This window comes from Anomaloglossus baeobatrachus, chromosome 6 (genome assembly GCF_048569485.1).
Source record: "Anomaloglossus baeobatrachus isolate aAnoBae1 chromosome 6, aAnoBae1.hap1, whole genome shotgun sequence".
Lineage (NCBI taxonomy): Eukaryota > Metazoa > Chordata > Amphibia > Anura > Aromobatidae > Anomaloglossus > Anomaloglossus baeobatrachus.
The window spans coordinates 24,711,156-24,738,652 of record NC_134358.1 but is presented as its reverse complement, the minus strand read 5'-3'; the positions used below and the strand labels follow the sequence as shown (position 1 = coordinate 24,738,652).

Here is a 27,497-nt window from a genome sequence, read left to right as displayed (position 1 = left end):
CATGGTGGAGACCCAGGCCCATCATGTGTCAGATGGACGGTACGAGGACTATAAAGCTAATGGCATGGGGTCAATTGGCCTGAATATGATAGGACTTTTGCACATTATTATAAATTTAACACACACATTATATATATTACCGGCAATGTGTAAACAGGCGGAGTGTAGAATACTACAGGGGTGGTCCTAAATGACAAACAGGCGGAGTGTAGAATACTACAGGGGTGGTCCTAAATGACAAACAGGCGGAGTGTAGAATACTACAGGGGTGGTCCTGAATGACAAACAGGCGGAGTGTAGAATACTACAGGGGTGGTCCTAAATGACAAACAGGCGGAGTGTAGAATACTACAGGGGTGGTCCTAAATGACAAACAGGCGGAGTGTAGAATACTACAGGGGTGGTCCTAAATGACAAACAGGCGGAGTGTAGAATACTACAGGGGTGGTCCTAAATGACAAACAGGCGGAGTTGAGAATACTACAGGGGTGGTCCTAAATGACAAACAGGCGGAGTGTAGAATACTACAGGGGTGGTCCTAAATGACAAACAGGCGGAGTGTAGAATACTACAGGGGTGGTCCTGAATGACAAACAGGCGGAGTGTAGAATACTACAGGGGTGGTCCTGAATGACAAACAGGCGGAGTGTAGACTACTACAGGGGTGGTCCTAAATACAGTGGCAACACTGTCCCCATTGGGGCTCACAATCTAAATTCCCTATCTGTATGTCTTTGGAGTGTGGGAGGAAACCGGAGAACCCAGAGGAAACCCACGCAAACACGGGAAGAACATACAAACTCCCTGCAGATGGTGTCCTTGGTGGGAATTGAACCCAGGACCTCAGCGCTGCAAGACTGCAGTGCTAACCACTGAGCAACCGTGCCGCCCAAGAAACACTGCTGTGGTCTTCACAATCCTCTTGCAATAGGACAAGCTGGAGGCAAAACAAGTGCAAGTAATATCCCAAAAGTAATAGGAATGAAAAAATAACTTTTAGCCATGCCAAAGGAGTTGAAAAGAAAAGTTTTGAGTGAGGAAAAGAAGGGCTCGATTCTGGCTTTACTTGTAGAGGGATACAGTGAGCGTCATGCTGCCTTCATCCTTAAAATTTCTAAGACGGCAGTCCATTACAACAAGGTCAAGCAGCAGACGTTGGGGACAACAAAGCCACAAACCGGCAGAGGGCGAAAGCGACTCTCCACTGACCGGGATGACCGTCATCTTATTCGAATGTCACTCTGCAACCACAGGATGACATCAAGTGACGTACAAAAGGAATGGCAAATGGCAGCCGGGGTGAAGTGCACCGCAAAATCAGTTCGTAACAGGCTCCTAGAGGCAGGGCTCAAGTCATGTAAAGGTAGAAAAAAGCCCTTCATCAATGAGAAGCAAAGGAGAGCCAGGCTGCAGTTTGCCAAAGACCATAAGGATTGGACCATAGAGGACTGGAGTAAGGTCATCTTCTCTGATGAGTCTAATTTTCAGCTTTGCCCAAGACCTGGTCATCTAATGGTTAGAGGGAGACCTGGAGAGGCGTACAAGCCACTTTGTCTTGCACCCACTGTGAAATTTGATACAGGATCAGTGGTGATCTGGAGATGCTTCAGCAAGGCTGGAACTGGGCAGATTAATCTTGGCGAAGGACGTATGAATCAAGCCGCATACAAGGTTATTCTGGAGAAACAGTTATTATTATTATTATTATTATTATTTATTATTATAGCGCCATTTATTCCATGGCGCTTTACAAGTGAAAGAGGGTATACGTACAACAATCATTAACAGTACAAGACAGACTGGTATAGGAGGAGAGAGGACCCTGCCCGCGAGGGCTCACAGTCTACAGGGAATGGGTGATGGTACAATAGGTGAGGACAGAGCTGGTTGCGCAGTGGTCTACTGGGCTGAAGGCTATTGTAGGTTGTAGGCTTGTTGGAAGAGGTGGGTCTTGAGGTTCCTCTTGAAGCTTTCCACGGTCGTGGAGAGTCTGATGTGCTGAGGTAGAGCGTTCCAGAGTATGGGGGATGCACGGGAGAAATCTTGTACACGATTGTGGGAAGAGGAGATAAGAGAGGAGCAGAGAAGGAGATCTTGTGAGGATCTAAGGTTGCGTGCAGGTAGGTACCGGGAGACTAGGTCACAGATGTAGGGAGGAGACAGGTTGTGCATGGCTTTGTATGTCATGGTTAATGTTTTGAACTGGAGTCGTTGGGCGATGGGAAGCCAGTGAAGGGATTGGCAGAGTGGCGAGGCTGGGGAGTAGCGAGGGGAGAGGTGGATTAAGCGGGCTGCAGAGTTTAGGATAGATTGGAGGGGTGCAAGAGTGTTGGAAGGGAGGCCAGAGAGCAGGAGGTTGCAGTAGTCGAGGCGGGAGATGATGAGGGCATGCACTAATGTTTTTGCAGATTCTTGGTTAAGAAAAGCACGGATCCGGGAGATATTTTTGAGTTGTAATCGGCATGAGGTGAAGAGGGCTTGGATGTGTGGCTTGAAGGATAGAGCAGAGTCGAGGGTCACTCCAAGGCAACGAGCTTGTGAGACTGGGGAGAGTGAGCAACCATCAAGTGTGATGGAAAGGCTTGTTGGAGGAGATGAGTGAGGAGGAGGAAAGACAATAAACTCTGTTTTGTCCATGTTAAGTTTTAGGAATCGCGCCGAGAAGAAGGATGAAATAGCAGACAGACATTGTGGAATTTTGGTTAGTAGGGAGGTAATGTCAGGTCCAGAGAGGTAGATCTGTGTGTCATCGGCATAGAGATGATACTGGAAGCCGTGGGACTCTATGAGCTGTCCCAAGCCGAAGGTATAGATGGAGAACAGCAGGGGTCCAAGAACTGAGCCTTGGGGGACACCGACAGATAGGGGGCGAGATGAGGAAGTGGTGTGAGAATGGGAGACGCTGAAAGTTCGGTCGGTTAGGTATGAGGAGATCCAGGATAGGGCCAAGTCTGTGATGCCCAGAGATGAGAGAATCTGTAGTAGGAGGGAATGGTCTACTGTGTCGAAGGCAGAGGACAGGTCCAGGAGGAGGAGGACAGAGTAGTGTCGCTTGGCTTTGGCGGTTAGTAGATCATTGGTGACTTTGGTTAGGGCAGTTTCGGTAGAATGATGTGGTCGGAAGCCAGATTGAAGCCGGTCAAAGAGGGAGCAGGAGGAGAGGTATGAGGACAATTCAAGATGGACATGCTGTTCCAGTAGTTTTGAGGCGTAGGGGAGAAGGGATATGGGGCGATAGTTTGACACAGAGGATGGGTCAAGGGAGGGCTTTTTGAGGATGGGTGTAATAGAGGCATGTTTAAAGCATGAAGGGACTACACCACTTGCTAGTGATAGGTTGAAGAGATGGGTTAGGGCTGGGATGAGGACTGCGGTGATGTTGGGGATGAGGTGCGATGGGAGCGGGTCCAGTGCACAGGTGGTTAGATGTGATCTTGAGAGTAGAGTGGAGAGCAGTTGCTTCCTTCTGCTCAGGCAATGCTCCCCAACTCTGAGGACTGTTTTTTCCAGCAGGACAATGCACCATGCCACACAGCTAGGTCACCAATGTGTGGATGAAGGACCACCATATCAAAACCCTGTCATGGCCAGCCCAATCTCCAGACCTGAACCCCATTGAAAATCTCTGGAATGTAATCAAGAGGAAGATGGATAGTGACAAGGCATCAAACAAAGTAGAACTGCTTATATTTTTGCACCAGAAGTGGTATAAGGTCACCCAAAAGCAGTGTGACAGACTGGAGGAAAGCAGCCAAGACACATGAAAGCTGGGATTAAATATCATGGTTATTCCACAAAATATTGATTTCTGAATCTTCCTGAGATAAAACATTATTAGTATTGTTGTTTCTAAATGATTATGAACTTGTTTTCTTTGCATTATTTGTGCTTTGTTTTGTTATTTTCATCATTTCTTATTTTCAGAAAATAAATACAAAATTTATGGCTTGGAAATTCGGAGACGTCGTCAGTAGATTATAGAATAAAAGAACAATTTACATTTTACTCAAAAATATAAAGAGAAAAAACTGACAATTGTGCGTGCAGTCTTCTCATAATTTCATAATTTTTGCCAGAGCTGTATATATATATATATATATATATATATATAAATATATAAATATATATAAAATAAAAATTATATATAAATATACAGCTCAGATATCTTCTCAATTGTACTTTATATGATCGTGGCTAATAAAGTGTATATATATATACATACACACACATATATACACACACATTATATATTTTATAAATTCTTGACATTTCACAATGGCACTTGGCCTAATATTAGACTACTACTTTCTGTTGGGTACATGGACATGAGCAGGAATAGATTGACCCTACAGGAGGAGGAGGAGGTGAACTATGATATCACCTATTGTGAATGGTGGATCCTATCTACAGGAAGAGGAGGAGGTGAGCTGTGACATCACCAATTGTGAATGGTTGATCCTGTGTAATCTACTGTATATAGAGGTATGATCAGTTATTGTACAGTTGGAGGAGGAGGTGAGCTGTAACATCAATTGTAAAAGGTTGATCCTGTGTAATCTACTGTATATAGAGGTATTGTACAGGAAAAGGATAAGGTGAGCTGGGACACCACCTATGGAGGAGAATGGTGGATCCTGTGCGATCTACTGTATATATGGGTGTTATAAGTCATTGTACAGGAGGAGGTGAGCTGTGACATCATGTATTGTGAATGGTGTATCCGGCGTTATCTATTGTATATAGAGGTGTTATCAGTCATTTTACCAGAGGAGGAGGTGAGCTGTGACATCTATTGTGAATGGTGCATCCGGTGATATCTATTGTTTATAGAGGTGTTATCAGTCATTGTACAGGAGGAGAGGGAGGTGAGCTGTGACATTGCCTATTATGAATGGTGGATCCTGTGTTATCTATTGTTATTTACTCTATTATGTGTTACCTGTTAAAATACAGTCTGCGATGACAATGAGACTGGTGAAAAGTCTGCTATACAAAAAAGAAAGTATGCGTCTAATATTAGGCTTGCTAACCACTGTGAAAATTGAAACATTATTAGATATTTAGATGGAAAAATGAAAAAAATATTATAAAACAATATTAAATAAAAAAACCTTTAACATAAAAACCTGATTTAGGTAACGGGTGATGACGACACATTGCATTTCATGCAGTACAAAGCCATACACTGCTCCTCCATGGTGGAGTGTTTCGAGTACGGTAAACCCGGGGAGAAGATAAGGCCATTAAAGTGTTGTCGTTGATCAGATTTGAGCCCCGGACCCCAGCGATGCAGGGCAGGGGACTGAGCCCCTGACGAGCGGGCATCTCAGCATTGTAATTACTTGCCTGGGTAATGAGGTGCTGATCTGTAATCTTGGCAGAGCCGGAATTACATCCACCGCACAGCCATCGTTCTTGAGGCCAGGGAGGTTGTCGAGAAGACAGTCGCTGTACACCCCAAATACTGACGTGTGATAACCTGCAGAGGAGAGGACAGTGGGCAATCAGAATAAGGCCTCTACACCTGCGTAATATATGCAATTTCCCATCGATTCGGGCACAATGAATGGTAAGAAGATGCAGAAGTTGGAGCCTTCTCCTAAATACGAGGGGTCGCCGATACACAAGGGTTGTCCTGAGGAGGGTCCCCCATAAGTGCACTGATTACATCCATAGACTTACATTCCCAGATCAGAACTGCACCATGAGCCGCAACAGAAGAGAGGAAAGGGCGTTGAAAAACACTGGAGACCAGCCCCCTTAAAGTGAATGTCTTGGGATGAGGTAGGGGTAACGCGCCCATTGAGAAGCTTCTGCTGCACGAGGGCTACTTTAAAAACCTGGCTTCCTTAGTGTATGCAATGCAAAAGGGGCATAAGGGCATGGAGAAGCTATACGAAAAAACCTCGCTTCCTCTGTGCATGCACCCAACAAGAATCCTGGATGACTGTGCGCATGCGCCCAAGGAGACATCTGGCTTCCACTGTGCATGTGCCTACGTCAGAGTTTCACTAGCCCTTTCACCTAAGAAGACACCTGGCTTTGTTAGTGCATGACCTCAACGAAATTCTGCTTCATCCACGCATGTACCTAATGAAAAACTAGGTTCCCGTGAACATGAACCCAATGAGAAACTGGTGTCCCCTGCCTGTTAACCCAATAGGAAACCAGTTTCATCTGCACATGAACCCAATAAAAAACTGATTACTTCTGTGCATGTACCCAACGAGAAACTGATTTCCTCTGTGCATGTAGCCAATGAGAAACCGGTTTCCTCTGCACATGTAGCCAATAAGAAACCGGTTTGTCTGCGCATGAATACAAAGAGAAAGCGGTTTCCTCTGCGCATGAACCTAACACAGGAACCGGTTTCCTCTGAGTATGCAGCCAATGAAAAACCAGTTTCCTCTGCGCATGAGCCCAACAAGAAAGCAGTTTCATCTGCGCATGTACCCAATGAGAAAACAGTTTCCTCTGTGCATGAACCAATAAGAAATCAGTTTCCTCTGCGCATGAAGTAAATGAGAAACTGGTTTCCTGCGTGCATGAACCCAATCACGAACTAGTTTCCTGTGCACATGAACCCAATGAGAAACCAGTTTTGCTATGCGCATGAACCCAATGAGAAACTGGTTTTCCTCTGCTCATTGAGAAACTGATTTCTTCTGTGCATGAACCCAATGAGAAACCGGTTTCCTCTAAGCATAAACCCAATGAGAAACCGGTTTCCTCCAAGCATGAACCCAATGAGAAACCAATTTCCTCTGCACATGTAGCCAATGAGAAACCGGTTTCCTCCAAGCATGAGCCCAATGAGAAACCGGTTTCCTCTGTCTGCGCATGTAGCCAATGAGAAACCGATTTCCTCTGCGCATGTAGCCAATGAGAAACTGGTTTCCTGTGCACATTTACGGCAATAGGAAAGCAAAAACTCAATGAGAAACCGGTTTCTACTGTGCATGGACCCAATGAGAAACCGGTTTCTACTGTGCATGAATCCAATGAGAAAACTGTTCCCTCTGTGCATGAACCCAGTGAGGAACAAGTTTCCTCTGCACATGATCCCACTGAGAAACCAGTTTCCTCTGTGCATGAACCCAATGAGAAACCGGTTTCCTCTGTACTTGTAGCCAATGTGAAACCAGTTTCCTTTGCACATCTACCAAATGAGAAACCGGTGTCCTCCAAGCATGAACCCAACGAAAAACCGGTTTCCCGTGAACATGAACCAAATGAGAAACCAGTTTTCCACTGCACATGAACCCAATGAGAAACCAGTTTCCTCTGCGCACGTAACTAATGTGAAACCAATTTCCTCTGCGCATGTACCCAATGAGAAAATGGTTTCTTTTGTGCATGTACCCAATGAGAAACCACTCTTCCTCTGCCAATGTGTTTAAGACTTACTCTATGCATGGATGCAACAGGCAACCTGTTTTTTTCTATGAGAAACTTTGCTTCTTCTTTACATGACCCAATGAGATACCTAGTTTTCTCTGCAATCGTGAGTAGTGTTGAGCGAACCCGGATCGGCAAAATCTGGATCCGCACGGTTTGAACGGCAGATCCGAGTCCGATCCGGACGCGGGATTCTGGGTGCACGATCCGGATCCGTGTGGTTTTTTTTTGTTTTGTTTTTTTCTCCCTCTCTCTCGAGAAGGATAGAGACAGACAGAGACACACAGTCAAAGAGACAGAGGCAGACAAACACAGACAGGGAAAGAGACAGACAAAGACAGATGGGAAAAGAGACAGACCTGGAAAAGAGACAGACCTGGAAAAGAGACAGACCTGGAAAAGAGACAGACCTGGAAAAGAGACAGACCTGGAAAACAGACAGACCTGGAAAACAGACAGACCTGGAAAACAGACAGACCTGGAAAACAGACAGACCTGGAAAACAGACAGACCTGGAAAACAGACAGACGGGCAAAGAGACAGACGGGCAAAGAGACAGACGGGCAAAGAGACAGACGGGCAAAGAGACAGACGGGCAAAGAGACAGACGGGCAAAGAGACAGACGGGCAAAGAGACAGACGGGCAGGGAAAGAGACAGAGACAGACAGACAGAGACAGACAGAGACTGGGAGAAAGTCAGAGACAGTTACTATCCCGGGCAACGCCCGGGTACTACAGCTAGTTCTCTATAAAATGTATTTTTGGTATGGTATGTACTGTATTTTAGAGTGTCTAAAAGGAATTAATTGGATTTACATTGATTCATATGGAAATAGTTTTCAGCAATTTCGGATTTCGCCGATTGTTTTGGGACAGATCATCGTCAAAAACCGAGGTTTCCTTTTTTAATCCACCGTACCCTTACTTGTAAAATTACCTTATAACAAGACAACCACGAGGATTAGCCAAACAAAAATTCATTGCCCAGTATCGGATAAATGCAAGAGTCCAGTAAAATCCTCCATCTGGATAAATGTATATCCAGGTGTAAAAGTTAATTCTGCTCCTTCAGATCCTTGGCTGACTTAATACTTTAATACCAGTCTTGCTCAATGATGTGAACACGGCTTTAAATAGAAGGGACATGAAGCTCCCACCTGAGGCACAGCTCATTACATCTCCCCGATAGTTGGGTCTTCAAGCTGTGAGCCGTTCTCGCTGCCATAAATTTGCATCTGATTCTCTATAATTTATTTATTGAGATGCTGGGACATGTGTGAGTCGTAGGAAGTTCTGCTCCTTAGATGCTACAAACCCAACGTGGGGAAAGAATACTAAAAGATAAGCAACCACTGCACTGCTGGATAAAAGCCGACGAGAAGTCTTGAGGGACACGTAAAGAAGGAACCCTTAGAAGGAAGAGTCAGGGATCTCAACGACTCTCAAAAACGTCTTTGACAATGGTTGGACGTGTCCATAATTGGGTTACGTCCAACACGACTCGCATCCGGTGGACAAGTGTAAGAAGAACTTGGCATTTCAGTTCGGGTCCTTGGTCCTTTAGGATCAAAAAAGTTGGAAGTCTTCTCGAAATAAGATAAGGTTTAAATATAAGAAGCTGCTTAATAAAATGAGACAGTGGTTTCCCAAACTGGTTACTAGCATAGACCTGGTCCACTAACACCCCTCCACACAAGAATGTGCTGTGCTCCATTTTGGGTCTTCAAACATCTAAATTTCACTGCGAGAAATCACCGATTCAGTAGACTGAAGTCTGCGGGGGTCTGCTCACTTATCGTAGGGAAAATAAGTATTTAATCCTCTGCCGATTTCGCAATTTCCCCACCTACAAAGAATGGAGAGGGCTGTAATTTTTATCATAGGTAAATTCAACTGTGACAGAATAAAAAAATCCAGAAAATCACATTGTATGATTTTATAAATAATTTACATTTTATTGCATGGAATAAGTATTTGATACAATAGCAAAACAGAACTTAATATTTGGTAGAAACCTTTGTTGGCAGTTAGAGAGGTCGGACGTTTCCTGTAGATCTTGACCAGGTTTGCACACACTGCAGGAGGGATTTTGGCTACGTCTTCATATAGATCTTCTCCAGATAATTCAGGTCACTTCTCCATACAGATCTTCTCCAGATCTTTCAGGTCACTCCTCTATACAGATCTTCTCCAGATAATTCAGGTCACTCCTCCATACAGATCTTCTCCAGATCTTTCAGGTCAATCCTCGATACAGATCCTCTCCAGATCTTTCAGGTTACTCCTCCATACAGATCTTCTCCATATCTTTCAGGTCACTCCTCCATACAGAACTTCTCAAGATCTTTCAGGTCACTCCTCCATGCAGATCTTCTCCAGATCTTTCAAGTCACTCCTCCATACAGAACTTCTCCAGATCTTTCAGGTCACTCCTCCATACAGATCTTCCCCAGATCTTTCAGGTCACTCCTCCATACAGATCTTCTCCAGATTTTTCAGGTCACTCCTCCATACAGATCTTCTCCAGATCTTTCAGGTCACTCCTCCAGACGGATCTTGTCCAGATCTTTCAGGTCACTCCTCCATACAGGTCTTCTCCAGATTTTTCAGGTCACTCCTCCATACAGATCTTCTCCAGATCTTTCAGGTCACTCCTCCATACAGATCTTCTCCAGATCTTTCAGGTCGCTCCTCCATACAGGTCTTCTCCAGATTTTTCAGGTCACTCCTCCATACAGATCTTCTCTAGATCTTTCAGGTCACTCCTCCATACAGATTTTCTCCAGATCTTTCAGGTCACTCCTCCATACAGATCTTCTCCAGATCTTTTAGGTCACTCTTCCATACAGATCTTCTCCAGATCTTTCAGGTCGCTCCTCCATACAGGTCTTCTCCAGATTTTTCAGGTCACTCCTCCATACAGATCTTCTCCAGATCTTTCAGGTCGCTCCTCCATACAGGTCTTCTCCAGATTTTTCAGGTCACTCCTCCATACAGATCTTCTCCAGATTTTTCAGGTCACTCCTCCATACACATGTTCTCCAGGTCTTTCAGGTCATTCCTCTATACGGATCTTCTCCGAATCTTCTAAGTCACTTCTCCATACAGATTTCTCCAGATCTTTCAGGTTTTGGGGCTGTCACTGGCCAACATTGAATTTCAGCTCCTCCAAAGATTCTTCTATTGGGTTCAGGTCTGGAGACTGGCTAGGCCACACCAAGACCTTGAAATGCTTCTTGCAGAGCAGCTCCTCAGTTGCTCTGGTTTTGTGTTTCAGGTTATTGTCATGCTGCCTGTCTGTTTAAAACTTTTACTAAGGGAACAAGGTTGTTGGCTAAAATCGCACAATACACCCCATCCATCCTCTCTTCAATAAGGTGCAGTCTGATGCTTCCACCACCATGCTTCACAGATGGGACGGTGTTCTGGGGGTTGTACTAATCCTTCTTCTTCCTCCAAAAACGGCGACTGGAGTTGATAGCCAAAAGTTCTATTTTGGTCTCTTCTGACACATGACCTTCTCCCATGCTTCCTCTGGATCATCCAGATGGTCACTGATGAAATTTAAACAGGCATGGACTTGTCCTGGCGTGAGCAGGGAGATCTTGTGTGCCATGCAGGATTTTAGTCTATGACTATGTAGTGTGTTACTAATGGTAATCTTTGAGACTGGGGTCCCAGTTCTGTTCAGGTCATTGACCAAGTCCACCCATGTACTTCTGGGCTGATTCCTGACCTTTCTTAAAATCATTCTTACTCCACGAAAAGTCCGCTTCTGTTTGTTCCATTCTCTAATAATTGCACCAACAGTTGTTGCCTTCTCACCAAGCTGCTTGCCTATTGTCCTATAGCCCCATCCCTGTCTTGTGCGGGTCTATAATTTTGTCCCTGGTGTCTTTAGACAGCTCTCTGGTTTTGACCATGGTGGAGAGGTTGGAGAGTGATTGATTGTGTGGACAGGTGTTTTTTATACCGGTAAGTTCAAACAGGTGCAATTAATAAAGGTAATGAGTGCAAAGTAGGAGCTTCTTATTCTTTGTGCACATGCACAAGTATGCGAGTATTTAGTTGCAGACATTTCTGCACCAAATCTGCATCTCTTGGCAAAAAAAAAACATGCATTGTAGGGTGCATAAATGCTGCAAAAACACTAAGAAAAATTGAGATGCTACAGATTTATTTCTGCACCAAATCTGCAAGGGAAAAAAAAGCAACACCTGCACAAAACGTCAGGATTCTCATTGACTTTGCTGGCATAAGAATTTGCATGCAATTTTGTGAAAAAACTGCATAAAAAAACAAAAAAATGCACTGTGTGCACACAGCCTTAATGTAATTATTTTTATTTATACATATATATATATATATATGTATATAAATATATATATATATTATTTTATTTTATTTTTATTATATATTATTTTATATATTTATATTTGTATATATATATACACACACATATATATATATATATATACATATATATATATGTATATATATATACACATATATATATATATATATATATATATATATACATATATATATACATATATATATATATATATATATATATATATATATGTATATAAAAAAAAAAAAATATATATATATATATATATATATATAAAAAAAATTATATATATATATATATATATATATATAAAAAAAAATTATATATATATATATATATATATATATATATATATATATATATATATATATATATATATATATATATATTTCATACAATGGGATTTTATAGATTTTTTTATTCGGTCACAGTTGAAGTTACCTATGATACAAATTACAGACCTTTCCATTCTTTGTAGGGAGAAAACGTGCAAAATTGGAAGCGTATCAAATACTTATTTTCCTTACTGTATATAATTTATTGAATAATACTTATATACTTTTGGGTGAAAGAAAAAAAAATCCGTTGACGTTTATTGTTTTTTCTCTTGTGCAATAAACAGTGTAACAATTGTATTCTACGAGTCAATATTTTTATTTATTTTTTTTTATAAAAAAAATAAAGTTTATTTGTTGATTCTTCATGAGAAGATTTTTCCAATTTAAGTGGTAATTACCAATATTTCTCTCAGCTGCTATAAATAATAATGTTTGGACTAAGGCCACATGTGCACACTAGAAAGTGACTTTTTCTTAAGGAAAAACCGGACCCTCTTAAAGAATCCTGCACCCGCAGTAAAAAAAAACGCACCAAAACTGCAATGAAATCTGCATGCGGTTTTACAGCGGATTTGACACTGATTTAGCGCTGATTTGACGCGTTTTTTCCGCAGCTTGGTCCCTGTGGATATTTTACCATTATCAATGGCAAAAACCGCACGTACCTGCGGAAAAGAAGTGACATGCTCATTAATTCCGCAGCGGAAAATCAGTGGATAAAACTGCAGGTATAAAAAACGCAGTGTGCGCACAGCATTTTTTAAAACCCATAGATTTTGCTGGGGAATGACTGCAGAAATGTTAGACACATTTTCAGCAGCAAATCTGCGGCAAATCCGCAGCGTGCGCACATAGCCTTAAAGTCGCTACGGTATATGTTCTATAGGAAATATGACCAAAAAATCTACAGGGAAATCAGACACAAATTCTGCATGGAATCCTGCTGATTTTGGAGAGGATTTTGTTGCAGATTTTCGGCAGTAGATTCCAGCAGCTACAATTAAACACACATAAATATAAAAACACCATTCTCAAATAGCGTTCTCCCATGCAGACATGCCGGGGGGGTGGTTTCGGTACCTTGGACCCCATAATGTTTGGCCGCAACCGTTACATGTAGAGATGTCGCTGGAGAGAGGCCAGCATAGAGCGGGAATGGCAGTAATATGTGCGGCTGAATACACTATTTGGGTACTTTCACACTTGTGTTGTTTTCCTTCAGTTGCAGTCCGCCGTTTTGGAAAACAGCGGAATCCGTTAGCGGATTCCGCTGCTTCCCATAAACTTGTATGGAGGACGGATTGCGAGTGATGGACCTGCGTTGCTTCCGCTGGGCTGAAGGAACGCAGCATGTAACGTTAAGTGCTTGCGTTAAAATGACGCCGAGCGGCGGATTCCGTTACATCCGTCAATAGTTATAATGGATCCCTATGGTGGCGGATTCCGTTGCAAAGTGCTTTACAACGGAATCCGCCGCTGGATTCCACTAATTTCTACTGAGCATGCCCAGAATGAAAAAAATTAGGGAAAAAAAAAAGACGGATGCAACGGGTCCGTTATTTCACAGGAATCAGCTAACGGATTCCTGTGAAATAACGGACCCGTTGCATCCGTTGACAACACAAAAATAATGGATGCGTCAACGGACCCAGCGGATTCAACCCAACGCAAGTGTGAAACTAGCCTTTGTTATTTTAGAGCACTGTTCACACCTGTTGATTTTGCTGTAGGCCGTGGGGGGTTCTGGTACAAGTGGCCAAAGTGAACAATTCCGTACATCGTCTTCCTCCCTCTGCCCCACTGACTATACGGAGATATAATGCAGCAATCCTATACAGACTATCCTGTGATTAGCCATCGTCAGACGCGTCGGATTCATTAAACCACTTGTCATCTTGATCGATCTCTCGTTTTGCAGTAAACAATTCCGGCAGACGCGTAGAGGCGTGTTCAGATTTGTCTTACGTCCCGAAATATACAAGAAAGGTCGATGCAATCAGCAGGTGCAGGAGCCGGGGAACTGTTCTCACGAGGGCAAATCCAGTAATTACGCCGTCACCAAAAACTGCTGTAAAATTCTGAAAACTTGAAATGTAACAATAATGAAGTTTGTTCTTCTGTTCTTAAAGGGACGCGAGATCTAGAATCTGAATGTAAAGATCGGGGGAGGGTAACGATACCGCTCTACTGTCCTCAGCGGCACTGACAGACGCCGGACGGTGCAGGCGCAGTGCGCTCAGAAGACCGGCTACAATGAGTGACAGACGGGCTGACCAATCAGGAGATTGCCAAAAAGTCTCTTCTGTTCTAAGAAGGCTCAGATATTAGAATACAAATGGGGGAGGGGGGTGTCCTGAGCATATTCGGACCAGAATCTGTATAGGGTAATACAATTTTGGATTCAGCGGCATTATGTAGGCACAGAGACCCCGATTCCTGTGATGTGTCACTTACTGTAGTTTTGATAAAATCACTGTTTAATCAGCAGGAGATTATCATTACAGGACTACTTGGCGTGCTGCAGGTAGTCCAGCATATTTATGAGCTCTGTATAACAGCTAGATCGGCAGAAGAGAAAAGATTGATTTTATCACAATGATAGCAAAAAGCTCAGTAAGTGACACATCGCTGGAATCAGGGTCTCTGCCTCTACATCACGCTGCTCTCAGATGGGGGAGGAAATATCTGGTGACAGATTCCCTTTAAGAGATCCCAGATAAGGCCTCTGAAGAAAAGCATTACTGCATAGACAACACACACTTAACTTGTTGGAGGGCTTACCATTGACTGATATCTGCCCGGTGGTCCTGGGTACCCCAACCAAAGTCACAGGATACAGGCCGGATTCTGCAGGAAGTGACAGCGCTGCTGGGAGAGACTCAAACTCCACCCCGCTGGTCAGCAGCCCCTGCAATCAAAAAGAAAAACTGTACACACTGTATACACACTATACATGTATAAGGAGCAAGGACGACACACTGAAAAATCTGATACCACGCTGTGCAAAATAAATATCAATAATTACCCCTATATACAAGAATATTTTTTATATAAACACACACACTGTGTGTATGTATTTATATATATATTTATATATATATATATATATATATATATATACACACATACATACACACTATACTACTATAATACTGCCTCCTATGTACAAGAATATAACTACTATAATACTGCTCCTATGTACAAGAATATAAATACTATAATACTGTCCCTATGTACAAGAATATAACTACTATAATATTGCCCCTATGTACAAGAATATAACTACTATAATACTGCCCTCTATGTGCAAGAATATAACTACTATAATACTGCCCCTATGTACAAGAATATAACTACTATAATATTGCCCCTATGTACAAGAATATAACTACTATAATATTGCCCCTATGTACAAGAATATAACTACTATAATACTGCTCCTATGTACAAGAATATAAATACTATAATACTGTCCCTATGTACAAGAATATAACTACTATAATACTGCCCTCTATATACAAGAATATAACTACTATAATATTGCCCCTATGTACAAGAATATAACTACTATAATACTGCCCTCTATGTGCAAGAATATAACTACTATAATACTGCCCCTATGTACAAGAATATAACTACTATAATATTGCCCCTATGTACAAGAATATAACTACTATAATATTGCCCCTATGTACAAGAATATAACTACTATAATACTGCCCCCTATATACAAGAATATAACTACTATAATATTGCCCCTAAGTACAAGAATATAACTACTATAATATTGCCCCATGTGCAAGAATATAACTACTATAATACTGCCCCCTATATACAAGAATCTAACTACTATAATACTGCCCCTATGTACAAGAATATAACTACTATAATACTGCCCCCTATATACAAGAATATAACTACTATAATACTGCCTCCTATGTACAAGAATATAACTACTATAATACTGCCCCTATATACAAGAATATAACTACTATAATACTGCCCCTATGTACAAGAATATAACTACTATAATACTGCTCCTATGTACAAGAATATAACTACTAGAATACTGCCTCCTATGTACAAGAATATAACTACTAGAATACTGCCTCCTATGTACAAGAATATAACTACTATAATACTGCCCCATATGTAGAAGAATATAACTACTATAATACTGCCCTCTATGTGCAAGAATATAACTACTATAATACTGCCCCTATGTACAAGAATATAACTACTATAATATTGCCCCTATGTACAAGAATATAACTACTATAATATTGCCCCTATGTACAAGAATATAACTACTATAATATTGCCCCATGTGCAAGAATATAACTACTATAATACTGCCCCCTATATACAAGAATCTAACTACTATAATACTGCCCCTATGTACAAGAATATAACTACTATAATACTGCCCCCTATATACAAGAATATAACTACTATAATACTGCCTCCTATGTACAAGAATATAACTACTATAATACTGCCCTTATATACAAGAATATAACTACTATAATACTGCCCCTATGTACAAGAATATAACTACTATAATACTGCTCCTATGTACAAGAATATAACTACTAGAATACTGCCTCCTATGTACAAGAATATAACTACTAGAATACTGCCTCCTATGTACAAGAATATAACTACTATAATACTGCCCTCTATGTACAAGAATATAACTACTATAATACTGCCCTCTATGTGCAAGAATATAACTACTATAATACTGCCCCTATGTACAAGAATATAACTACTATAATATTGCCCCTATGTACAAGAATATAACTACTATAATATTGCCCCTATGTACAAGAATATAACTACTATAATACTGCCCCCTATATACAAGAATATAACTACTATAATATTGCCCCTATGTACAAGAATATAACTACTATAATATTGCCCCATGTGCAAGAATATAACTACTATAATACTGCCCCCTATATACAAGAATATAACTACTATAAAACTGCCCCTATGTACAAGAATATAACTACTATAATACTGCCCCCTATATACAAGAATATAACTACTATAATACTGCTCCTATGTACAAGAATATAACTACTAGAATACTGCCTCCTATGTACAAGAATATAACTACTATAATACTGCCCCTATGTACAAGAATATAACTACTATAATAATGCCCCCTATATACAAGAATATAACTACTATAATACTGCTCCTATGTACAAGAATATAACTACTATAATACTGCTCCTATGTACAAGAATATAACTACTATAATACTGCTCCTATGTACAAGAATATAACTACTATAATACTGCCTCCTACGTACAAGAATATAACTACTATAATACTGCCCCCTATATACAAGAATATAACTACTATAATACTGCCTCCTATGTACAACAATATAACTACTATAATACTGCCCCTATGTACAAGAATATAACTACTATAATACTGCTCCTATGTACAAGAATATAACTACTATAATACTGCCCCCTATATACAAGAATATAACTACTATAATACTGCCCCTATGTACAAGAATATAACTACTATAATACTGCCCTCTATATACAAGAATATAACTACTATAATACTGCTCCTATGTACAAGAATATAACTACTATAATACTGCCTCCTATGTACAAGAATATAACTACTATAATACTGCCCCTATGTACAAGAATATAACTACTATAATACTGCCCCTATATACAAGAATATAACTACTATAATACTGCCTCCTATGTACAAGAATATAACTACTATAATACTGCCCCTATATACAAGAATATAACTACTATAATACTGCCCCTATGTACAAGAATATAACTACTATAATACTGCTCCTATGTACAAGAATATAACTACTAGAATACTGCCTCCTATGTACAAGAATATAACTACTAGAATACTGCCCCTATGTACAAGAATATAACTACTATAATACTGCCCCTATGTACAAGAATATAACTACTATAATACTGCCCCCTATATACAAGAATATAACTACTATAATACTGCTCCTATGTACAAGAATATAACTACTATAATACTGCCCCTATGTACAAGAATATAACTACTATAATACTGCCCCCTATATACAAGAATATAACTACTATAATACTGCTCCTATGTACAAGAATATAACTACTATAATACTGCCCCTATGTACAAGAATATAACTACTATAATACTGCCCCCTATATACAAGAATATAACTACTATAATACTGCTCCTATGTACAAGAATATAACTACTATAATACTGCTCCTATGTACAAGAATATAACTACTATAATAATGCCTCCTACGTACAAGAATATAACTACTATAATACTGCCCCCTATATACAAGAATATAACTACTATAATACTGCCTCCTATGTACAAGAATATAACTACTATAATACTGCTCCTATGTACAAGAATATAACTACTATAATACTGCCCCCTATATACAAGAATATAACTACTATAATACTGCTCCTATGTACAAGAATATAACTACTATAATACTGCCCCTATGTACAAGAATATAACTACTATAATACTGCCCCTATGTACAAGAATATAACTACTATAATACTGCTCCTATATACAAGAATATAACTACTATAATACTGCCCCCTATATACAAGAATATAACTACTATAATACTGCCCCTATGTACAAGAATATAACTACTATAATACTGCTCCTATGTACAAGAATATAACTGCTATAATACTGCCCCCATGTACAGTATTGTATCTTTCCCTCCCTCTCGTCTGCATTCATGTCTTGCACGCTTCTCTCTGCCGTCTCTGTACTTTTTACCTGTCCCAGTAGAGACTGTGAGATGGTTATTAATATAATGTCTCTTGGTCGGGAACAAGACAGATTATTTCTTCTAATTAAACATAAAGAAAAAAAATAGAAGCTAAAGCTCCACTTGTGCCTGACAATCAATAAGGGGGTGAGCTGAGGATTCGGTGAGCTCCGGCAATCGTTCAGGCGCTTGTCACTGTGCAGCGAAAGACGTACAGAAAAAAACACAGCGCGGGACGTGAACAGCGAATGTAAATGTCAACGAAGAGACGAGAAGATGCGACGCGGCTTTATACAAACGGAATCAAGATCCAATGCTCTACCTCCTCGTACAAATGTAACAAGAAATCGTACAACACAGGAAAGGATGAAAAGGGAATTACAAATATCTGATGGGACCAAAAAAGACAAAAAGTTACAAACATGACCTGTCACTTGCCCTAAAATGTTCCTGTCCCTCTCTGTTACTCCTCCTCCATTTACAAATCTAGTAATTTTATCCAACAGGGTGTGGTCATCAAGAAAACATCCAGATGGGTTGAAGACCACACCCCTTTGGCTAACAAGACTAGATTTGCAAGCAGAGAAGAAGGGGCCAGGGTGTAGGACCAAAATAAACACCAGGTAAGAGTTACATATTCATGGAAATTGACAGCTTCTATATAACCCATGAGCTTAGTTGTGCAGCTTTTTACTGGGCTTTGTATTTCTGTCCCAAACCATTCTCCCCATCACCTCTTCTTGATACAAGTCAAAAGTTAACAACCAGAGATACAAATTATGTACAGATCTGATAGTTTTCACAGATTAGGGTCTGTTACAATTGTATACACTCTTATTCTCTTGCAATGAGAGCTTTTTTCTTACATAGTGTACAGCTTGTTTCCCAAAGGCTTGACCACCAAAGCCTGGCCAAGTGTGCGCAGTAGTTACATTCGAGATTGAGGAGTTAACTCTTGAGATACTAGTCAGCTCTCTGCAGCCTAGCCAATCTTATTCTCTGGCAATGAGAGCTTTGCTTTTACATAGTGTACAGCTTGTTTCCCAAAACCTGACAGAGTGTGCACAGCAGTTACATTCCAGATTTCCAGATTGAGAAGTTAACTCTTGAGATACCGGTTAGCTCTCTCCAGTCTAGCCAATGTTATTCTCTGGCAATGAGCGCTTTTTTCTTACATAGCGTACAGCTTGATTTCCAAAGGCTTGATCACCAAAGCCTGGGCAAATGTGCACAGTAGTTACATTCCAGATTAAGTAGTTAACTCTTGAGATACTAGTCAGCTCTCTTCAGTCTATCTTATTCTCTTGCAATGAGAGCTTTTTTCATATATAGTGTACAGCTTGTTTCCCAAAGCCTTGACCACCAAAGCCTGGCCAAGTGTGCGCAGTAGTTACATTCCAGATTGAGGAGTTAGCTCTCTTCAGCCTATTGATTTGTGTACAGCAGTTAGCTGGTCAATCCTTTCTCACTCTCAGAACCTGACCAAGTGGCCTTTCAGCCCATGTTGATACAGTACTTGTTTCACTGTGGATAATGACACAATCTTACCAGCTTCCGCCAGCATCTTCACGAGGTCTTTTGCTTTTGTTCTTGGGCTGATATGCACATGTCTGACCAAAGCACGTTCTTCTCTGGTACACAGAACCCGTCTCCTTCCTGAGCGGTATGACGGCTGGACATTCCCGATTGGTTTATACATACGTAAAATTGTTTGTACAGATGAACGAGGCACCTTCAGGTATCTGGAAATTGCACCCAAGGATGAACCAGACTTGTGCAATCCACAATTATCTTCCTGAGATCTTGGCTGATTTCTTTTGACTTTCCCATGATGCTGCACAGAGAAGCCGTGTGTTTCAGGTGTGCATTACAATACATCCACAGGTGTGTCTGTAATTAACTCACATGTTGCCAATAAACCTATCAGAAGCTTCCAAAGACATGACATCATCATATGGGCGGTCCCATATTGTCATAGTACTCTTAGTGTACGTAAACTTTTGACTTTGCAGAAAATAATAAAAATGCCTGAAAACATTCTCTCTCTCATTATTCTGGCATTTGGTAAATAGAAATAATTATTGTTCCTAATTGACCTAAAAAGGTAAAAGTTTATTCTGATTTCATGTCAGAAAGTGAGAAAAACCTGTAGATGTGTCTTTATAGAGAGCAGAGGGAAAAACCTGCAGATGTGTCTTTATAGAGGGCGGAGGGAAAAACCTGCAGATGTGTCTGTATAGAGGGCGGAGAGAAAAACATGCAGATGTGTCTTTATAGAGAGCAGAGGGAAAAACCTGCAGATGTGTCTGTATAGAGAGAGGAGGGAAAAACTTGCAGATGTGTCTATATAGAGGGCGGAGGGAAAAACCTGCAGATGTGTCTGTATAGAGAGCGGAGGGAAAAACCTGCAGATGCGTCTATATAGAGAGCGGAGGGAAACATATGCAGATGTGTCTGTATAGAGAGCGGAGGGAAAAACCTGCAGATGTGTCTATATAGAGAGCGGAGGGAAACATATGCAGATGTGTCTTTATAGAGAGCAGAGGGAAAAACCTGCAGATGTGTCTTTATAGAGGGCGGAGGGAAAAACCTGCAGATGTGTCTGTATAGAGAAAAAGAGGGAAAAACCTGTAGATGTGTCTTTATAGAGAGCAGGGGGAAAAACCTGCAGATGTGTCTTTATAGAGAGCGGAGGGAAAAACCTGCAGATGTGTCTTTATAGAGGGCGAAGGGAAAAACCTGCAGATGTGTGTGTAGAGGGCGGAGAGAAAAACCTGCAGATGTGTCTTTATAGAGGGCGGAGGGAAAATCCTGCAGATGTGTCTTTATAGAGAGCAAAGGAGAATATCTGTAGATGTGTCTGTATAGAGCGGAGGGAAAAACCTGCAGATGTGTCTTTATAGAGAGCAGAGGGAAAAACCTGCAGATGTGTCTTTATAGAGGGCGGAGGGAAAAACCTGCAGATGTGTCTTTATAGAGGGCGGAGGGAAAAACCTGCAGATGTGTCTGTATAGAGAAAAGAGGGAAAAACCTGTAGATGTGTCTTTATAGAGAGCAGGGGGAAAAACCTGCAGATGTGTCTTTATAGAGAGCAAAGGAGAATATCTGTAGATGTGTCTGTATAGAGCGGAGGGAAAAACCTGCAGATGTGTCTGTATAGAGAGCAGAGGGAAACTTCTGGTTTGAAATATAGATAGAAAATAAATAAATAAATAGATAGATAATGTGAATTAATGATTTTGGAAATAAAAGTTAAAACAGTGATTAAAAAATACCGCTCATCCAGAAAAAAAAAAAGCCTCCATTCAGCAATGTAGAAGAAGAAAACCAAAAATAAGTTATGGTTTTTTGAGAGAAAAAAAATTGCAAAAGATAAATAACAATGAAAAAAATGTCAGTTTGGAATCGGGTGAATGAAAAAAATAAATAAATAAAAAATAATGATTATTTTATTCTATCATCCTCTAATTTGTTTGCTTTTTTAACCCTTTCTCTTTAGCAGCAATGCAGTCAACATTATGAGGACCACAGTCCACTAACATAACATTTGCCTTGCAATAAGACAAAAAAAAAAAGACAAGGACAACGGATGGCAAAAAATGGCCACTAATCCATCAAAAACCCTAGACTCTAAAAATATCAGTCTCCAATTTATCCTTAAGCTCATATTCTCTTTCTGACCTCCAGAGCTGGAAGTAAAGGAGATTTTGGATCCATTTTCCTAATATAGCGCCCCCTAGCATTGCAATAAAATACTGTTTGATCCAAAATTTCCCCCAATTTTTATTTATTTTTATTTTTATTTCAGCTTGAAAGTGATGGGTCGGCCGCACGTGGATGCGACATGTTGTATCGCAAAAATAAAGGATATTTTTTAATGATTTTTTTTTAATTTATTTCCACTTATCCTGGACATTACATAAACAGTCAATGATAACGAGGATGGAAAAAATAAAAAAAAAATAGGAAAGATTTTTTTTTTTTATTTATTTTTACTTATCCTGGCTATTAAATAAACAGTCAATGATAACGAGGATGGAAAAAATAAAAAAAAAATAGTAAAGATTTTTCTTTTTTTTTTAAATTTATTTCTACTTATACTGGATATTAAATAGTTAAACAGTCAATGATAACGAGGATGGAAAAAATAAAAAAAATAGGAAAGATTTTTTTTTTTATTTATTTCTACTTATCCTGGATATTAAATAAACAGTCAATGATAACGAGGATGGAAAAAATATTTTTTTTTTTTATTTATTTCTACTTATCCTGGATATTAAATAAACAGTCAATGATAACGAGGATGGAAAAAATAAAAAAAAAAAAATAGGAAAGATTTTTTTTATTTTTTTTTTTTATTTATTTCTACTTATCCTGGATATTAAATAGTTAAACAGTCAATGATAACGAGGATGGAAAAAATAAAAAAAATAGGAAAGATTTTTTTTTTTATTTATTTCTACTTATCCTGGATATTAAATAGTCAATGATAACGAGGATGGCAAAAATAAAAAAATAGTAAAGATTTTTTTTTTTATTTATTTCTACTTATCCTGGATATTAAATAAACAGTCAATGATAACGAGGATGGAAAAAATAAAAAAAAAATAGGAAAGATTTTTTTTTATTTTTTTTTTTTATTTATTTCTACTTATCCTGGATATTAAATAGTTAAACAGTCAATGATAACGAGGATGGAAAAAAAAATAAAAAAAAATAAAAAAAAATAAATCCTATCTCCCCTCTCCTCTGGGCAATTAATACCAAAGATGACACAAAAATAGCTGCAAAGGGCTCTGGTGACATTGTCACGACAGGCACCGAGCGAGCAGCCGGCTCAGTGGTCACGGTGACCCTCTCGGTAATTTCTATCTCTTGCTACATTCGCCTGGGAGTTAAGTGCTTATATATATATGTGTGTGGATGGGGTGGGTGGGGGGCTGACATCTATTACAGGCCCATTAACGCCGGTGACGTGGGTGATCTGAGACCCTGCGCAGGCCCCCGGGGGCTGTGACCGCCAGCCATGAAGCGGCCTTGCTGCGGATAATCCGTTTTGCGGAGCGTTACTTTAAATTTGTTATGAGTTCTAGGAAAAAAAAAAAAAAAGAAGAGGAGGTCGCGGTGGGATTAGAGGAGGCCAACAAAGGCTGCGGCGATGGGGCTCACATTAGCAGCTCCTCTGCCCTACATATACGGATATATAGATATATACACTCAGGGACGTCTCTGGTGGCCGCTTGTTCTACCCTTATCATTAAAACCATAAAAATGTGACAGGCGGCTTTGTCATGGGGGCCTCGGAGCTTGAAATTAACCTTCCTGATATAGAAGCTTCTCCGCGACGATTAGTTATTATTGGGTTTACGTCGCCGTTGCGATTTTTTGTCACCCTATTAACCGGCGGCCGTCGCTGTTCTACTTACTAAGGATTTTTTTTTTTTTCTTTGTAAAGTGAGAAATCTATTATCCTCTAATTGTATGGCGTCAGCAGACCCGTGTCAGGCTGCGGAGGACATCGACTTAAAGGAGAAGACCGGGAAGAACTGCAAGAGTGGGATTGCCATTATTTTATCCCCCTGACAACTCTTCCTGTCCACGTGCATGATCTAGGGGCAAAGACCCTGATTCCAGTGACATGTCACTTACTGGAGTGGTTAATTCAGTTTTGTTACAATCCCTGTTTTCTCAGAATGTTGAACTGTGTATAACCCCGCCCACATCACCGACTGGCAGCATCCTGTGTACACTGGACGTAAGCTGCCAATCAGTGGTGGGGGCGGGGTTATGCTAATTAGCTGGACTGTCTTGCTCAAGATAAATAATCCTGTAGTCCTAATCTCCTGCTCATAAAACACTGATTGCACTGAAACTACAGTGCACAGCCTAATAAGTGACACATCCCTGGAATTGGGCTCTCTGCCTCTATTTTATACTGCCCATAGAATAAATAGCAAAAACCTGGTGACATAATCTATTTAATTGGGAATATGGGCATCCTATAAGAGGCTATTCATAAGGGTCTTGTCACATTAGGTACGGGGAACAGCGAAAGGGAAACCCTGTGTCTAGGGAAGGGGGAGATGGTGACCCCTGACCGAACCTACCGCTGGTCCCTGGATCCCTCACCACGCTAGATAGATTCCACACCTATGCGCCAAGCAGGATACCTAACCCTAGGTATCCCTAGTGCTGGGCTCTAAATAGAGAACAGGTGTGATGAGCTCGTAGAATATACATGGAGGACACACAGGGGGAAAAGCATGAACTACTTATCCACAGGTGACTCAGGTAGAAGTTCAGCAAAGTTTTCAGCAGCGATACCACAGATGAGTACAAGCCCCCTGCTTGCAACCAAGGCTTGAAGAAACCGAAAAATATCACCAGCACCAGTCGATTGAAGGAAGGGTATATAAACACCAAGAGACTACTGATGATCAGCAGCTGGGTGGAAGATGAGCTCCTGCTGGGTCCTAAACGGGGAGAGATGAATCCAGCAGGAAACCTACCTATACCAATGAATACTGACAGCAGGAGCAATGGAAAGTTCGGGAGCATTTTGTGCAGCCAAGAGCTGTGACCCTCTGTGGCCAGAAACCACATGGCTGTATGTCACTCGTGACAGGTCTAGGCAAATGTCCACCTCCCATATCAGAGGGGTGGTATGTGACGAGACTCTTTTAAACTCTCTAATATGAGTCATTTATTCATTTTTGTAAGTTGTTTTTTTACTCCCCTTCTCCCAAAGCTCATCCTTTTTTTAGGAGTACCTATATGGCGGCTACAGGCCCCTAATAACCTATCAGTGCTCCACAATCGCATCGAGGGGGGGTTGAAAAGTGGGGACATGAGAAACATCAGCCACATGTGGAGGGAGCACAGCTCCCGAGCCTCTTCCAAACAAGATATATCAGCACAGTTACGCCCATAAACACTAAGGGGTTAAACAGAGAATTCACTTGATTTCCTCAGGGGTGGAGCCTAGCAAGTGTAGTTGTTAGACCCGCCTCTGAGGAGCAGTTAATTACATTTTGTCTTCTATCCTGCATAAAAGTAGCCTTATTCGGCTCCTCTTCTGCTGGGTCCCTTCTGCTCCTCCCAGGGGCTGTTACCTCCAGTAATCCGGCTACACTTGGCTTATTAGACCACAAGCCAGGACAGAGTGCAGTCGTCTACACGGCATTCTTTAGGGCGGCCGATCCAGATCGAAGTATGTGGTAAATAAGGACTCACCATCGTCTCCACTCGAAGTTCAAAAGGCATGGGGTTGTAGACCATCAGCTGCACCTCGCACACATCGCCCTGCACCCACTGGAAATCTGGAAAAAAGAGATATCAGAAAGGTATCATTCTGCAATACACGTGACAGGCTTAGATACACCGCTCAGCAGACAGTATCACACGTGACAGGCTTAGATATACCGCTCAGCAGACACTATCACACGTGACAGGCTTAGATACACCGCTCAGCAGACAGTATCACACATGACAGGCTTAGATACCCCGCTCAGCAGAAAGTATCACATGTGACAGGCTTAGATACACCGCTCAGCAGACAGTATCACACATGACAGGCTTAGATACACCGCTCAGCAGACAGTATCACACATGACAGGCTTAGATACAGCGCTCAGCAGACAGTATCACACATGACAGGCTTAGATACACCGCTCAGCAGACAGTATCACACATGACAGGCTTAGATACACCGCTCAGCAGACAGTATCACACGTGACAGGCTTAGATACACCACTCAGCAGACACTATCACACATGACAAGCTTAGATACACCGCTCAGCAGACAGTATCACACGTGACAGGCTTAGATACCCCGCTCAGCAGACAGTATCACATGTGACAAGCTTAGATACACGACTCAGCAGACAGTATCATACGTGACAGCGTTCGCTTCACCACTCAGCAGTTACTATTACACATAACAGGCTTAGATACACCGCTCAGCAGTTACTATTACACATAACAGGCTTAGATACACCGCTCAGCAGTTACTATTACACATAACAGGCTTAGATACACCGCTCAGCAGACAGTATCACATGTGACAGGGTTAGATACACCGCTCAGCAGTTACTATTACACATAACAGGCTTAGATACACCGCTCAGCAGACAGTATCACACGTGACAGGCTTAGATACCCCACTCAGCAGACAGTATCACATGTGACAAGCTTAGATACACGACTCAGCAGACAGTATCATACGTGACAGCGTTAGCTTCACCACTCAGCAGTTACTATTACACATAACAGGCTTAGATACACCGCTCAGCAGTTACTATTACATATAACAGGCTTAGATACACCGCTCAGCAGTTACTATTACACATAACAGGCTTAGATACACCGCTCAGCAGACAGTATCACATGTGACAGGGTTAGATACACCGCTCAGCAGTTACTATTACACATAACAGGCTTAGATACACCGCTCAGCAGACAGTATCACATGTGACAGGCTTAGATACCCCGCTCAGCAGACAGTATCACATGTGACAAGCTTAGATACACGACTCAGCAGACAGTATCATACGTGACAGCGTTAGCTTCACCACTCAGCAGTTACTATTACACATAACAGA

The 27,497-nt window shown here is 40.9% G+C and overlaps 1 protein-coding gene across 1 annotated transcript in view; it reads right to left on the bottom strand.

Annotated features, from left to right (window-relative positions):
• TRAPPC9 (trafficking protein particle complex subunit 9) overlaps positions 1-27,497 on the bottom strand; it is a 707,343-nt gene that overhangs the window by 584,408 nt on the left and 95,438 nt on the right. Inside the window, exons 12-14 of the mRNA XM_075352837.1 lie at positions 26,131-26,216; positions 14,873-14,999; positions 5,347-5,479 (exon numbers count right to left, since the gene is read on the bottom strand). Of these exons, the coding sequence (XP_075208952.1) occupies positions 5,347-5,479; positions 14,873-14,999; positions 26,131-26,216 (346 nt within the window). The remainder of the gene's footprint in view (positions 1-5,346; positions 5,480-14,872; positions 15,000-26,130; positions 26,217-27,497) is intronic.